At 40.0% G+C, this 17,815-nt stretch overlaps 1 protein-coding gene across 2 annotated transcripts in view; it reads right to left on the reverse strand.

The window, feature by feature from the left end:
• Positions 1-348: 348 nt before the first annotated feature.
• Positions 349-17,815, reverse strand: part of fbxo15 (F-box protein 15) — a 41,780-nt gene continuing 24,313 nt past the window's right edge. The window contains exons 9-10 of one of the 2 annotated variants that reach the window (XM_046370668.1): positions 1,971-2,077; positions 349-1,870 (exon numbers count right to left, since the gene is read on the reverse strand). In XM_046370668.1, the coding sequence (XP_046226624.1) occupies positions 2,010-2,077 (68 nt within the window). In that variant the 3' untranslated portion in view covers positions 349-1,870; positions 1,971-2,009. Of the gene's footprint in view, positions 1,871-1,970; positions 2,078-13,974; positions 15,062-17,815 lie in introns of those variants that run through there. The other variant, XM_046370669.1, reaches the window with a different exon arrangement.

Raw genomic sequence — 17,815 nt, forward strand, 5'->3', positions numbered from 1 at the left:
TTACCTCTGCAGCCACACACTCAAGCTCAAATTATTGGGGCCAAAGGATCTGGAGTGAGGGCACTTGTTATTTACAAGCAGCCAAATGGGCTTATTATACACTGACACACACGCCGCCAGGTAGAGGCAATCAGTACTCTGTGGCTAAAAGACAAGGATCCTTATTTGTCTTCACTTTGAGGTTGCATTGGACTTTACACCTGCTGCAGATCAATATGGACTCCCCATTGCAAGGAGCAGAAGTCTGAATTCAAATAAAGAACAGACTGAATATTATTATTATTATTTTGCACATTAAAAGTCTAGTTTGAATTTTTAATAAAAACTTGACAGTCCTGATGTGATGAGTTGATAGTATTTACGAGTATGCTGCTTTTCTTTTTAAATAAGCTGTTTGGACTGGCTGTCTTGGACAAATGCCACACACAGTGTGTGCTTGTTAGTAACTAGGTTACAAACAAAAACACCTTTATGTGGTGGAGGTTTGAAGGTCTGAAGTCATTATGGCGGCTGACTCAGAGCAGATGCTGGAGCTCTCTAAACACAAATAGACTTAACTCTCCCTGTGGCTAATAGTTTTTGAGGTTACATCTCCGACTCTTTCCTGTCATCCCTCTTTCAGTTGCTTTCTCCTCAGTGCACACACACACACACACTCAAAAACGAAAAAGGTCAGCACTGAAACTGAATCAGAGTGCAGACTTTTCTTGGTGAGTCACCATTTTACTTTGAAGTAAGAACTCATTACAAACCAATATCTCCAGAGAACATCAAATTGCAAACAGAGAGAAAAAAACAAACACCTGGAATTCAATGTCTAATGAGAAATTAACACAGCAAACATCTTTCCCAGGAGCTGAAGACGTGGACTGAAGGGATGGATCAGGCTGACAGTAAAGAAGCCCCATCCACACCTGTTTTACATGCCATCACATTGCGATGATATGACTAAACTCAGTCAATCACGTAACCTGGAGACAGCAGAGCGGTGGCAACAAGACACGCATTCCCATTCCTGGGAGATGAATGCGTATTTCACTTACTACCTACAGAGTTGTTGTAGCTCCAAATGATGAATAGCCGTCTGTATCTTTATGCTGTTCATTCAGATGTTCCTGTAATTGACTAACTAATAGAACTCATCACTCAACACTTGAACAGCATCTAACTATTCAGTTCCCCCCTCATTTCCCTCTAATTCTGTGTCCCATTCACATGTGTTGTTTTTGGGTTGCTAAATAAAAAGGTATAAGGCACAAATAAATTAGGATTATTCACTGGAATAATGACTGTTTTCTCATCACCATCAAAAAATTACCCTGAAATCAAGAAGCAAATATTTTTTGTTAAATGAATGATCAGATGTAAATGTAATTTGTAAGCCCTTAACGAGCTTGTTGTTACTGTTCACACTCAGGCAATTTCTAATTAATTTCAGCTTCACGGGAAATACAACAGCCATGAAATTGCCATACATGTTGCGCAATCTCCTGCAAAATGTCTCCTGAGTGTATTGGGTTAAACTTGATGTGAAACTAGCGTGAAAGAGACAAAGTTTCTAACAAATAAATCAAATCATTCAACCTCTAAGCTTAAAATTTTTGCCCTTCCTCAGTCTAACGCAAAAAGCACACAGTCTTTTCAGTTGGAAATATAAACCCTCCACCTGCAGCCTTACTGTCACCAGTGATGGATAGAATGATTATGAGCAGGAGAGACAGAAGGAAACTGTGCAAACTCCAGGTCCGTCCTTTCCCATCCTCCGTGATAAAGAGTTGTTGAATTCCTCTTGGTCTGCTGTGACCCTTATGACATCTGAGTCCCAAGGGCCACTGCTCTTCCTTTGCTGCAGCTCACAGTCAAGAATATGCTGTGCAGACACACACAACACACAATGGCAACACGGGTGATGAGAAGTAGGCCGAACTGAAGCTATACCTGTCTGACCTTAACTTTCTTCTTCAGTTCACCTTTATTCTAAAGTCTTTAACAAATCCCATCCCACAATGTCACACTGGTCTGAGCCAATGCAGGCTGGGGAGGGGGTGTGTGCTGAAACAAATTTGCTCCAGTATACCTGAGAAAAGAAAAAAAAATGTACAAAAGAGAGGTTCAGTTGATTAACCTTGTATAATAAATTGCTTTTGATATAAGAAGCCCAGCAAGTTCATCTCTGGAGGATTGAATTAATGTTCACTTTCAATCTGTACACTGGATCTGCGATGAATGAATGTGTCGGGAACGTTCGCTTTCTACACGAACTAGTTCAAAGTTACTAAACATGAACGAGCTTATGAACGATCGTTCATTGAGCGCGTTCAGGCACAACACTGGAAAGGAGGATGATGTTTGGTGCTGACATACGTCTACAGAGGATGCAAACCCAAATATCACAGGGATTTGGGAAAACCAAGCTCACGTTTGCTTGATCCCACTTAATTGAGTAGCATAAATTATGCATTGAGAACAACGCTACATGATGAGCTACAATAGGCAGCCCTTGTCAGTTAATAATACAAGACTTCATTTCTTGCCCACAGTGGGCATGATAAATAGGTCAAAACCAACAGCAAGAAACACGCCGTCATGGGAACTTTTACATAAATCATTAAAGATGATATTTGCAGGCTGTGGCATGCATGTGTGTTCTGACAAAGTCGTGTGGTGTACAAGTGGCTGGACAACAGTGCTCTGCTTTTTCGGGATGATGGACCATATTTAACGCTGGACCTTTTTGTGAACCCAGTGCAATGACAAAACAGGCTGCCTGGCTTGTCTCTTGTTTATGGGCCTAATTGCTTGCTCCTCTTCCTCACTGGGAGATGAAATGTTTGAACTTCTGGGCCAAAGCACTGATGTTGCACTGGCAAGCTCAGTTCAGCTGGAAAAGGGCAAAAGACAAGACAGAAAAGGAAGAAAGAAAGAAGAAAAGAGCTATAACTTGTGACATAACCATTACCCCTGGGCTTTTCTTTCTCAGATGGCTCGCTTCTGAATCGCAGACTCAGCTGTCTGTGGACACTCTCTATTAAACGTTATCAAGCTGATGAACAAATGATCACTAATCAAATGGGCAATGAAAGATGTCTGAGTGGCGCGGTTTGGCAGTTAACTGAGATAGCTTCCTGAATAATTAATTTCTAATTGAAAAAGGTGAATAGGTTTGAAATAGCCATCCCTTGTGTAACATACATTAGTCAAAAGTCTGTAATAAAAGAGCAAAATGAAGAGTAAGATCAGGTAACATAATGACAAAATCAATTGGCAAAGCTTTAATCAGACTACTTATTTTCAGCGTCCAGGCGTCAGAGACTGATCCTGCAGCACTAGTCCATTCATGAATCAGGCACCACGTTATTATACCAAAACTTAACGCTTCATAGGTTTGTCAGAATCTGTGAAAATGACATCTTTGTTCCAAAGTTGACTCGTTTGTCATGCTACGTCCACTTTAAACTTGAGTATTTCACTGATTTAACGTTGCACTCCTGTATCATTATCAAGACTCAAAATGGAGACTTTTAAAAAAGACACAAATTGATGGAGCAAAATTAGAGTTGCACAAATTACACTCCGCACTCTTCTTTCTTGTCCAAACCTGATGCCTACATTACCCACAATGCAACTCAGCTGCTGGCAATTTGACTGCAGAGTTAGATGCCTTATTCCAGTAGGGTTGTGGCTATGCACTTAATCAGACTGTAAACTGAAAAAAAAATCTGATTGTTTTTCTATACCTATTGATCTGTTGTCATTAACCACTGAGCAAGTGCTGAATAAGATGCCAGGCCAGATAAACACAATGATGCAGATGTAACTGAGTGCAAGAAATGAGCAAAAGCTCCCATAACACTGGAACACTCGCAAAGGATATGGAGATGAGGACTGACTGACAGGCTCATCTCCGTCTGACAATCAGTGTGTCTGTACTCTCTGAACACAATGCAGTCGACTTTTTCAGAGCCTGACTGACAGAAGATGTTCTTCATCATTCCCTCCATCCCACTGCAAGGCAAAAACCTCAACCATGTCATTTGATGGCTGGGGCGGCTGTTGGCTGATGGCTGCGTTCAGTGTTAGAGCGAGCCAAGAGGAAAAGAGGGCTCCTCTTGACCTCTTCCATCTGAACAACTGCCTCTTTCGCCTAGAAGCCATTTGTGCTGCATTAGTGTCAGCAGCACCACCCATAACTGGACTGTGTTGTCCCCACAGCCATCACCCTTATCAACCAGCCCTCCATAGACACAAACCATCCCCACCCTCCGAAGTCACACTCATTACACGCACACACACACAGTCTTGTTTCTATCACCTTTGGGGACATTACATAGACTTACATTCATTTCCTGGAGGCTTAACCACCACATAACCATAACAATAAACATTACTTGGCTAATCCTGGCCTTAACCTAACCTTAAAGCACACCTTCGCTCTAATGGCTGAATTTCATGTCAAGAGGAGAAGGGGGTGGAGGTGGTGTAGGTGCCACGGCTGCCAAGTGACAGACGGCTCAAGACAGTGTTTGTAAATGCAAGACCACTGGTCAAGACCACCTCAAGATGAAGTTTCAACTTTCTGAAGGAGATTTCAAGAAATTCTTTGAATATTGACATGTTTTTGTAGCCGTGTTTGTGTCAAGACATCTATGGTTTTAAAGCCAAAACATGATCTTTTCCAACCCTACATGAGTGGATAGAGACTTAACCCTAACCAGACCTCAACCACAGAGTGAAGAAACGTGAAGTTTGAACATGTGTACAAAATGCTGATTTCTTCTCCATCAGTGTGATGTGAGGAATGCACCCACTGATGCAATGTCAGTGCATTGCAGAATACATTTAGGATAATTAGATTCACAAGTCAAGAGTTTTTGTTCTTTAGGTAGTGTCTCATATTTTACCACAGACTTTTTCATGTTTATCACAGAATCAGAAGCTGTTATACATCAGAATTTGTATTTGAAAGAGGATCTTGTAATCCACATATTTACACATCAGTGAAATGGGGAACCATCCTTTGCATCCATCCTTATGCCTACCTAAGGCAGGGCTTATGAAGTGTGATGAAAACATAAATGTTGCCTAAAGCCCAGTGATTACTTGAGGGCAGCTGCTACTCTCAACACTGAAACATCAGCTGTATTTTTTTTTTCCCTTTTTACACCAGATTAACAGAAACCAATATTGAGATGAATATATTAATTAGAGGTTTTATTAATCTGTTTGTTAGCAGTCATGCAAATCTCCCTGGCTGTTACTGGTTTATAGTTCCAACATATTAAAGTGAGTGTACTGTATATCCTGCTGCTTACCTCACAATAGCTGCCATATTCCTCCACTAAAGACAAATGTGACAAATAAAATATCCAGATTTCAATTAAAAGAGTGATTTTCTGGTGTAATACAGGAAAATCCACCTCTATCCCCCTTCTATCCCCTATTGAGGGTGGAAAACCTCCTGCAAATGAAAGAATCTTCTCTAGAAACCAGGCACCGAGCCAAGCACAATGTCTGTTGGCACTGCCAGCCCTAAGGATGCTAGCTATTTATTTTTCTTCTTTTTATGTTTGGCACACAGGAGACAAAGAAAGAATCCATTCAAGACTGGCAAAGGAGGGTGACTTTTCAAACGTGGCAATTAACCTGCGGCAAAAGATTTTTGGTTTGGATTTTGGATTTGTCAAAAAGAGAAGCTAAACTCCTTAGCTGCCGGTTGGTTTGCTTTGACAGAATAAAAGGCAGAAAACCTAATTATAGAACAGACGCAAACAGTTTTAACATCACAGAGGAGTTACATGAAGTTAAACAACACACTGGCACAAGAGGGAAAGTTTTCCAGAGCAGTAACAGTAAATCAAACACGCAAGCAATTAATTTGAGCTGCGTTTGAGATATTTCAAACGCAGCTCTGAGGTCCTGCCGCTCTGTCACGACATACTGTGTGGCACTTGATTACCATATTGAGTGCAGCAAAGTATCAACAAGATTATTACTGCTAACATAATAGGAAATAAGAGGCACCCCCCCACCCCACCACCACCACACACACACACACACACACACACACACACACACCTGTGCATTAGCCTTGACTGCCAGATAATTTAATGTATGACAACCAGCCAGTCTGCTTGGCTGTGCATTAGTGTAATAAACAATCTGTGTACACTACGGAAGTGAAAAGTAAACTGCGGGCACCTTTACCTGCTCTGATTAATGATGTTGTTTTCTGTTTAGCGTTGAGCATCTGGTGCCGCCCGCAATTGCACATCATGCATTTGTGGGAGTCGGGACCCAGAACATGAGACAGGTGACAGCGGGTCGAGGTGCACATGTAGGCCTACAGGACATAGCAGCATCCACCCCCGCCCCACCCCCACCCCCATCCCCCAACACTCCTATTTCCCCTATTGAACAACTCTGTCATTAACCTTCAGTCACGGCTATCTGATGGCAAAGCCCACTGGAGCAGCAACTCATTTGCTTAATAACGACCCTATCTAAGAATGAGGGATAGGAATAGGAAGTCTATCAGCAACGAACAGAGAGAAGTGAGCGTATCCTTGCCTCATTAACACACGGGATGGTGTGTGTGGAGAGAAGCTGGCAGCACCTGCTAACTTACACAAAGTTACCGTACAGTTTTAGTTTTAGTTTGTTTTGTTTTCTGACTCGGGCTACTTTTAAAGTGCAATAATCAGGTGCAACAGTTTCTTCCCATTTTAAATCATTATTCAATGCCAGGTTCAAGAGCTGTTCTATCACCTTACTAATAAGCCAGATTTGTGAGTGTTAACGTGCTGCGTGGCTGCAGCAGAAAGCGTATAGCCGAGGTTTGTCACTGACCGACGCAGACATTTGTCATCAGCTCGATCTGCCTCTGATGCCTGATGAATTGGCAGCCCACAGTGGAGATGGCAGGCAGGCAGCCACAGTACAGCAATTATCAATCACACACACTGTTGGACCGCGCTCATATTTCACGCCACCATGGATGACTGGATGGATGTCGCGCAGGTGGATTGATACGCTGTAAAAACTTAACGGTTATTGTCTTATTCATCTTTAGATGTAAATCTCGCTGGATGCAATATTTGCATTGAAAAGACTCACTTTTTAAAGCAAATGTCATGTGATACATTGACAGCGATCCATTACGTATGACAGCATCAGTCATATGGGCCGCATTTCACCAAACAATTTATAAGCCAGCCAATATACTACACACCAAGCCTTAAAAGTCTCCCCAAGGTACTCTATCTGACTCCACAGAGGTACTCAGTGTCACTTGTCTTCCTGGGCTAACTGTTAAGCCTGACAGCCAGTAGATAACTGCATTGTAGTACTCTGCAAGCAGTAAAAAGGGATAATATTTTGGGGGTAAATGGCCACACGCAGATAGTGTAATTTGAGCCTATTTTTAATTCAAAGAGCTACACTTGGGAGTATATCAGAAGTTAATGGTGCCTGTGAATCTATTTGTTCATTGAAAAATACATACTGAAGCCAGGATGAGCAATCACAGACGGGATGGCAAATCACTCAAAGTATGACTGACGTGAAACAAGAGAGACAGAAAGAGACGGAAGGCGAGCAGGGCTTTAATTACATTTGATAGAGATGGCACCTAAAGGACAGTTTATCATGAACCTATAAATGGTTTTGAGTATCTTTATAGAGCGACATAAGAGACAGCAGCTTTTACAACCCCTTCCACATAACCCTCACCTAACCCTATGGATATCTCTCCCCGTCCTTACGCGACATTGAATGGCCTAAATATAGCAAGTGCAAGCAACCTGATTATTGCTGGAGAGCCTAAGAAAACTTAAGTGATAGATGTGGGCATCAGGTATGGTGTCAGAAGCCCTCATAAAAAAGTAATGGGATAGCTGTGGACTGGGAATAACTGACAAACAGTCCTTATCATTTGTCTGCTAGTTTCTCCTTGTTACACTGTCCTGGGAATAAAAAAAATAAATAAATAAAGGAAAGGTATTCAGAGGTTATACAAAAAAAGTGTACACAGGCAAAAATAAATGAATCCACACTGAGGTTCGCTGGAGAAAGATGCACCTTAGGCAGGGACGAAATTAAGCTGACAAAATAATACAGAAGCGCTATTTAATGCTAATAATCAGCATTATTCAGCTCAAACTCACACACACTTTAGGCCGAGTGAACCACGGAAAAGATTATTCAACAGCACAGAAATTTGATGCCTTAAGTAAATAAATTAAATAAGACATATTTGTGTGGGATATTGTGGCCCACTTTAGGAGTCAAAACTGTGGATCTGCAGGCTGAGAGCTTTGACCTCACAGAAAATGTCAAGACCAGATCTTCATCACTCCCCTCCAGCTCCTTTACATTAATGAGCTTTTGTTCCTCGTGCCAGTGCTTTCCTTTCATTCTGCCAAATACAGTAATATGCAAAACAATTACCGGGTGATTTTTGTTCCATTACTAATTTGATGTGCTTTATCTCTCACTCAATACAACTTGATTATGCTGAGTTTTCATTGTTCTGGAGACGCTACGTGACGACGGACCACTCCATGGGAAAGAAGCCCTGCAGTTAAATGTAAAATTCTTATGACCTCTTAGTAATAATTAGGTGATTAAATGCATTATACAAAACCGCTGAAGATTTCAATAGACTCTGAGCTTTTAAAATGTCTCATCAATGCCGAACAAACGTTTTGTCTTCACTTGAATTTTTTAATATCTTAGCTTAGTTACTCCCAGTGTCAGATCTGCTCCAGGGGAAGTGGGATGAAAGAACCAATGCTCTAAAGTACTTGTTTGGACCTTGTATTGTACTCAGGAATGAAAACTTGCTTGTCAGTGCAGTGGAAAATCACCTGAAAGAATAAACTTTTCACGTAATCTGATCTGATTTGGATTTCATAATGAATGTCACGTTAATCAGGCCATTAAAATTACACTACATGTGATTTTCATGAAATCAAACCCATTTTTCGACACTACAAATAATTTTTGAACAATAGTCATCTGATGTTTTCGGATTCAGTAATTATCTCGTTTGTTTCAGTAGTGATGGAGTCCATTTCCTGTAAACTGTGTCAGATCTGTATGAAATCACTGCTAATGCAATACGGTCATCTCCTACTTCTGTTGCTTGACTGCGCCAGTGAAACAAAATAATGGTCAACTCTTAGCATTTTTCGTCAGCAGATCAGTTGTGTATTTCAGGTAGTCGGGGAACAACGAGGACAGTAAGCTGTTAGGTTAAAGTTAAGAGCTGCAGGTGAGCGGCTGCACGGAACAAAAATAACCGACTTCACCGTTTGCACCCTGTTGTGTGGAAAACTGCTTGTGTCGTACGCAGCGTGACATTTGATTGTGATTGCAATTATTACTGGCTGATTTCTTTATTTAAACAAAGTGGGTTTGTTTGGTCGTGCTGTACAAGGACACAGCAGTTCTGTTCTCAGTGCTGTTTCATTTCTGATAAAGTAGCTTCAACATTACTCCTCTTGTGTGTTGCCAAATCGAGGATGACAACTTTAAGGTTATTACCCTGTCTGCTACTCATGTATGTGAGGTTGTACATATATTATATGAGTAATAGTTGAAAAGAAGGAACAAACTTATGGAACATACTGGATGGATACAACACAAATAAAAAACAATGATCATGTCAATAACCTTTATTCTTTTTCTGTTTGCTGTATTTGCAGAATTTGTTGATACTGTGTTGCTGGATGAGTCCTACTTAATGCTGCAGTCGCTTAAAGGTGGCTCTTTTAAGTTTCAGGAAACTACCAAAACACACACCAAAAAAAAGCATATGAAACTCAAATAAACAGACTTTGACCTGTGGCTGAACCAGGAATGTGCATATTCCTGTTGTCAGACTGTAGCAGCATCTGGCTTGCCGGGGAAAGATAAATACGATTATGTTAAGGACACACTGTTATACAGCCCTGCAAAAATCACTAACACATACTGTATTTGCATTTAACCAAAATCTGAACACAAAAAAGCCTTTGTAGATGCAGAAATGCAGACATTTGATACTGAAAGCAAATGTTGAAAGTAAATTTTGTGCACAGTGTTTAAAAAATCCTTTCAAAATGTCCCATAAAGCTGCCTGAGAACATGTGGTAAATACAATAGCAGGTCATGAACTTTAACCCTACGTCTTATTTATGACCTGACGAAACGTTTACTCAGTGTTTTAATATAAAAGAAAAGAAGAATCAACTATATTCTTCTTTAAAAGTTTACTCAGTCTTTTAATATACTGGCATTGGCAATTATCACAAAAATGACGATTAATCACATTTGGCATTGTTGTCTAGAGATTAGATTACCTCTGCGGTATTTGTCATATTGTGTTTTTGTTTCACTCCCTCCATGCTTTCCTTCCTCATTCTCCTGCCAGTAATGCTAATGTCATCTGAAATGGCACTGGACCATCTCTCACATTACGCTTTTAAATCATCCATTTGATTACAAGAGACACAATTGGAAAGGTCTTTCCAAAATAGCAATTAAGAGCAGCGAAGCCACAGGCGTCGCAGCAAGAAGACCCAACTAAGGAGGAAGGCAAAGGAGAAAGGATGAAAAGTGGAAAGAGAAAAAGAAAAGAGAAAGCTTTTTTGCACGGCCAGCCAAGCAGCAATTGCTCTGCACAGTTGAGCAGTGGAGATAAGCCACAAAGCAGATGCCTGCATATCAAGTGCTTGCCTTAGTTGCCACATTTCCAATAGCTGACTCAAAGCTTTGATTCGCCGGAGGACAGTATGTGTGTGAGGCTGTCAGCATGTTGGGGTGTGAATGTTTGTGGGATTAGAAGGTGTTCAAGACAAAGGGAAACGTCTTTGAGAGGGTCACGGCCTGGTTATTACCTTTGCTCAGCATCTGAGACACGAACAGAGTGGGAGGCATCGATCATGTGTGGCTCGGTGACCGCAAGAGCCATTCGAGATGCTCGTGGAAACAGATCAGTGGTCTGACTGCTAACTTTAATGATTAAGAGCTGATTGAAAATTGAAATATAGTGGCTCCTGGTGCTGACATCTGTGAAAGGCTTGATGTTGATGATACAGAGGCTAAACAGATAAGAGGGAAGAGATGGTGCTTTCAGCCCGGGCTGAGCACACACAGACTCGATGCTGTAGTAAATCCTTGCATGGATCAGCAAGTAAAAAATACGCAGATGTGTCAGTACAGCTCTCTCAGATCAAATCATCTTTCTGTGCATTTTCCATCCTTGGGTGCACAGGCTGTTCTGCAGCATCATTCTCAATAATGGTTTTTGTTTTCCCATCTGCAGCATTGATGCTTCCAATCATGTTTTCATCCTTGTTCAATTTCAACTGCTGCCAACAGGTCTTGGTGAGGCTGCTTTCTCTGACATTTTCCTTTAATCTGAAGCCACTTTTAACTAAAGACATGCACTGGAGAAGATTCAAAGACATGAGTTATTGTTCCTAGACTTCACGTGTAATATGCAAATTTTCTTTTAAACATTCATCTGGTGTGAAATAATAGCTAAAAAAGCTTCTCATTTTTCATACACTACACAAAGTAATTACCAAGTACATGTCTTGTGCTCCAAGGGGTATAAGAGCGTAAACATTGGCTATAAACTGCATACGAGAGAACGTACAGCACATGAAAGCAAAGTGACTGCACAAAGACAAAGCTGGAATCAAGATATCCACAATATTCCCAGTGTCCATTTAAAGAAACTTAGAGAACCTGAATTGATTATTGCCTAAAACACTGTGTGAATTTGCTAATTAAGCAGTGTGTTAGAGGGTTCTGTGAGAGTTAAAGAACTGAAGAAGAGATGGTGGACCGAAGCTTTAGCTTTAATAAGCAAACATCAGGGCAGCACAGCCAATTAACGGGCACCCTGCAGTAGAAATTGCAAGAGCACATGAGATAACAGATTAGCACATTAGCACAGAGAATTATTAGCGAGCAGGGCCTGTGAGAGCTGAACAGAATGTCAGTGATTTATTTTCTATTGCTGATTAGGCAAAGGTAAACACCAAGATGAATGTTGTGTGGAAACTGGTTACTGATTTTGCCCATCAAGAGACACTCACGGGGACTATTGAACCACTTCAAGGTGTCGAAGATGCCGAAGGATTTGTCTTTAAAGGTCAATGAAGATGATGCACGCTCAGTCGAATCTACGTTTAGACATTTAGAAGTGCCCCTCCAAACTTGGCAGAGCCTGCGAGAACACTAGGATGTTATAAAGAAGTGTGGAGAGATAAGATAAGATAAGATAAGATAAGATAAGATAAGATGAACTTTATTGATCCCACAGTGGTGAAATTCACTTGTCGTGGCAGCAAGATAATATGGCAGTATAGATGGATGGATGTATTAATGATCTATGAAGTAGAATTTTATTTAATATTTCCCTTATCAAGAATGTCTTGATCCATTTGGGATACATTTGCACATATGTGTAATTATGTAAAATTATGATAATAATAATTTGTTAACTGTCAATACACCAGTTAAGGGTGTTTCATTGGAGACGTTACAATTGTTAATAAAAAAATCAAAAATCAAAACAAGCTTAATTTTGCTGGTGACTTTGATTCAGGGGGCTACACATGAGGCCTGAGGCTGAAAGAGGTCACCTCAAGGGAAGATCCAGCTTGTGTGAGTGAGACAGAGCAGAGAGAGGAGAGATCCGCTGAATAATGCATGCTGTTGCCCGTCTACAGTGCTGTAAACGTCGTTTGCCTAATAAAGACTGGCCTTTCACCAAATACGTATGGCAGTTAAGTACAGCAATTACATTACAGATCTGACCTTAACAAAACAAATGCCAGGTGGAGTCACTGAGCCTGCACTTGACTGCTTCTGGTCTTGTATGTCACTTTCAATTACACATCGCTTTCCATTAGAACTGCAGGAATACAACATCATCCTTTTTTTCCACCAAGAGGAGATGTTGTTTGAGAATATTTTGCTTTTTTGTTTATGAGTCTTTGACACCAACTGAAGAGTAAGGTGACTGTGACATGATATTTTATCTTTTAAAGGGAAGAAAAAAATCTTGGATGGAATCATCTGCCTTTAAATATTAAGAATTTCAAAAGAGAAAATGATTTTCAGCAAAGTTTCTCTTTATACACAGTCACTGGTTAAGACCAAGCTAAGCTAAGTTGTTGGCTGTGGTCTAATATTACTGTTCAGGCTGTATCAACCTTCTTATCTAAGTCTTGACAAGAAGGCGGATTAGCATTTCCTTTAAATACTGTTAGTTATGCTGAAAACAGACAAAAACAGTCCTGCAAAGAACAAAGAAGGGCAAAAATAATGTGGTTGAGTTAACTGTTTCGTCTACATGTCCATTATGAAGAGCTGTTGTGGTTGTGGTTTAGTAATACTGCTCAAAGTAACATGAATTCTTCATTAATGGCTACATATAAATGTCCTTAATACATATGCATAAATGCCGCATATGACAACGAAATGTTTCAAATGAAAGGCAGAAATGTCCTGTGGGCTTGGAAAATCGTCTGTTACTGCCTGTGTCCTTTTCTCATCAACTGCTGAACAGTCAAGTTTCGAAGATATATCGAGCGGCACACACAGCGTACATCACTCTGACGTTATCTCTCACTTTGATTTATTTGCACATCCACAAGCAGACGATTTGTAAACAAGTGAATGCTGCATGGGTTTAGCTTTTCGATCTGACAGATCATTAAATGTATGACTTTGTGAAGAATTTGTCCTAAAGCAGTCAGGTTATAGACAACTTAATAATAAATGATAATAATATTAAATGACTGTTTTCTCAGGGTGGACATTGTCTACATCAGTGTATCTATTTCAAGAATTTTTATGTTTTCAGCTTGTATTGTTCAAACTGTTCATTCTTGGAGAACAGTAAAGATTTAAGTAGGTAAAAAAAACTGTACTCACATTTCAGGTTCAAGCTCAGGTTTTATCACCGTGCTAAAAATCAGTGGCAAAAACTCTGTTTTGCATAAAATCCGAAGCACAGCATTGCACACAAGCACTACTGGCAAAAAGATGCATGAAAATGGTGTTTCATTAATCAACATAAAACACAATTATTTCCATCCAGTAAATCAAATCCAGCTCACGATGAACAATGTAGCAAGAAAGCAATTTTGTGGCCTTATCTCCATTTGTTTTACAGTTCTGATTAAATGTCACAAAGCATTTAATCATGCTAATTGTACAGATTTTGCTACTCCTTAAACATATTGTTCAGAGTGTGTACAAAAGTACAGCATGTAAAATTCCTGCACAAATCCACAGTTGCCAGACTCACATTGTGGTATTCACATGCACACGGGCTTGTTATCTTTCTATTGAACAAATCTATTTGGCAAGGATACGGAGCACAATATGCTAATGAGCTGTGCAGACCACTGGCAGCAAAATTAATTCTCAAGTTGTTCCTGGACTTTTGGAAATGATTAATCAACAGATTAATGACCGACACAATAATCAAGTGGAACTTTGAAATGTACACCTTGACAGAACATCCAGAGTTCAGCACAGCGGGGAGGAACACAAACCTGGCCGACTGAGTTATGGCTCCACTTTTCTCCTTCTTCTGCTTTGTATTTTTACCACTTTTTGACAAAATAAAAAGTGAGGTCCTAATTGGGCCACAGCTGAAAATCTGAAATTGCAGGACACCTACATTATCTGTAAATATCTGTTTTATTTTTTATCTCATTGCCACAAAAACGACAAATGACACTCTTCCAAATGACAGGGTATTACTGTAATTTAGTCTAAAATTACACACAGTATGTACGGTGTGATGCTGAGTTGTTTGATTCAAGAACATTTTGTGGCTTTTAGTCAGGCTGCATGAGTGACAGCAGCAGGGAATCAGACAGGATTAACTCAGTCTTTAATGTTTCCACCCTGCATGCAAAACAGTTGAGCTTGTCAGTTAAGATCGCATCCACAAAATGCTACAAGGGAGGTCATGAGAGAGAGATCAGCGGATTTCAGGCGTAGGCTGGAGGACGCACACGAGGCCTCTTCGCTTGCATTGTGATGGTAACATCTGTCGTAAATAAAAAAGCCTTGATAGTTTCACACAAAGGATGTACAGAGACAAAATGTATGTGTTTTAGTGAATGCTGAATAAAACTTGTTGCGGTCATGGAGGCAGAAGAGATGCTAGAGACTAATGGGAGTACACGTCAGCGACTCATCAGCAACCCATCTAGACATCTTCCACCTTAAACCCAGGTATTTTCCAGTACACGATCTTTTCCTAACATTTACATTAAGAAATGTAAAGTTGCAACTAAAAGAAATGTTAAAGAATGCTCACCCTAAAAGTCCAAAAAACATCGGCTGTAGTACCGCCCCACAGAAGCAGCATTCATGGCAAGGCATGTGAAATGCATACTGCGCATTAACCATGTCACACTAGCGAGGTAACATTATTAAAAAGTCAGACGATCGATATCAATCGCATTTTATCACTGCAGAACCAGCAGAGGAGAATGGATGGTGGTGGGGGGGTTATCTTTGCTTTCTTTTTGAAGAAGGAAAAAGATCTAATCCTGTTTATGTTTCAAACAGTTCAATTTCACTGTCAGCCATCTGAATTCAAAGAAGGCCCCAGAGGTGCTGAGAAAATGCCATAGGCCTGCAGTAGGCAGCCAAAGAGCTTAGTCAGGTGTTAATCAGTCAGTCAAGCAGCAGCACACCTCTTTTGATTCAAATAAGCTTGTGTAGATTTCACACAGCCACAGCCAATGGTGTGTCAGTTCGACAGATGTTCCGGTGTCAGAACTTTTCTGAGCATGTGCTACATTAAACTTCTGCCTTATTTTTAAGTCCCCCATGTGCCTTTTAAACATCTTGACTGTCTTGCACATCTACTGACTGCATCCTCCCGAGTAAGCTGACAGATTCAGACTGTGTAATGATTTGCTGACAGTAGTCCTCACTTTTACCAACCTACTGCTTTCTGAGAGGTGTTGGCAAAACACTGAGTTTGCTGTCTCACAAAAGCAAACAGATATTGGAGAAAAAAGATATGCTGTCATGCTGAATATACGCATTCACCGTAATGCAGCAGCATATGCTCTTCGAGATAATCCTTTATTATTCAGTGAGCTAGTTGTGGTCCTCAGGTTTAATTACCTGAATCACCCTTTAATCTGTGTAGAAATATGATACATATGTGCTTATGTGTCACTTATTTTGCGTCACTTGGCTGCCTCTTTGTTAATTTGAGTGCTTTGCATGATTGAGTAACACTCTTTGAATGTTCAGCTGCTTATTATTTGCCGTGAACACTTATTAGCCTTCTCTAAAATCAGTGTAATACAGACTCTGACTGAGGAGCTGATGAAGTGGACTCTGCTTGACTTTGTTTATTTTGGCAATATGTCATATTTGAGGGAATTATAATCAAAGTATTAAGCACTGTTTGAAGTGATTCACTAAAGCCGGGCATTTAATCATTCTGTGTGGTGTTTGATCCCGGCTCTCATCCCTTCAGACTAGTCCTTGATTTTTCTCCTTTTACTTAATCTAGTGCTTCATTTTCAGTGTGCGACAAAAGAGAGGCCCCATTTATGCCAAGTCCTTATATGGGCAGATTAATCCGTTTGGGAGCAAAAGAGATGTATGGATCTACCATCCCCATCCTCTCTGAGAGTCATGTATCATGTCGTTTTATTCAATTTAAAAAAGTAAACACTGGTTGATTTAAAGTTGTCTATTTCCACCATCACGAGATAAGGTAAGATAAGATGATTAACAACAGCTTTAACGTTCATTCAAAACTGTCCGATATTCACTCTCCTTTTCGCTCTGTTTTGGTCTCAACCAACTCCTAAATGTGAAATATTCTCGTGCTGTTAAATTCCCCACTTCTCTACTTTGTCAACTGGCTTATTGCTAACTTTGTGTGTCTGCCAGTTGGTGCTTGGCAGATACACAGATATTACTTTGCTGGAGACACTGTGATAACATCAAGCCTTGTTTCATGTTTCAGAGAGAATCCATTCAGATCGCGGTAGCTTTTCCAGGGGGCTCTGCTAACACATTACAAATATACAGAGTCAGCCAAAATAATGTATACACACATCAGGAAAAGAAAAACATGCAGAAATATTTAATTTGTATAAGTACTTCTATACATATAGATACCTCTTTCGAAGTTTGATCAAATTACGAAAAAACAGGATTCAGGATTCACGAAAACACTGTGTACCGTTGTACGATGTTTTCCCAACAGATGGCATTACCCTTTTTTCCTGATGTGTGTATACATTATTTTGGCTGACTCTGTATAGACATAAACATACACCTTTCACTCTACACATTTCATGCTTCAGTGTCATAAAAATATTAGTTTTATAAATATTGATAAAAAAATAATTACCACCAACCAGCTGCCTACAGTGAAAGAAAACTTAGGGTTAGCTGTTTGCTAAGAGCATTAAGTTTAAGACTAGACAAAGAATATATACATAAATAAAGAATATTCAGAAAATTAGATTGTGTATTTTTTTTCTATAGTGGTCTGGTAAATAAAGTGTCTTCTGTTTCCTGGTGGGGTTTCATGTATTAGTACAGTATTATACTGTAAATACTGTGTCAATCTGAGAGGGGATCCAAATAATGGATGAACATTCAGCAGTCATGTAGTGTTAACATGCAATACATGCAGTTCAAGTGGTATTTCACCTATTCCTGAGGGTTTTTTCCATTTCTTTTGGTGCCAATTTCCTTTGTTCCTGTCAGAATTAGTTATTAAGAACTGCATTCATTATTAGAGGCAAAACAAATGCAC

This window comes from Scatophagus argus, chromosome 18 (assembly GCF_020382885.2).
Source record: "Scatophagus argus isolate fScaArg1 chromosome 18, fScaArg1.pri, whole genome shotgun sequence".
Taxonomy (NCBI): Eukaryota; Metazoa; Chordata; class Actinopteri; family Scatophagidae; genus Scatophagus; species Scatophagus argus.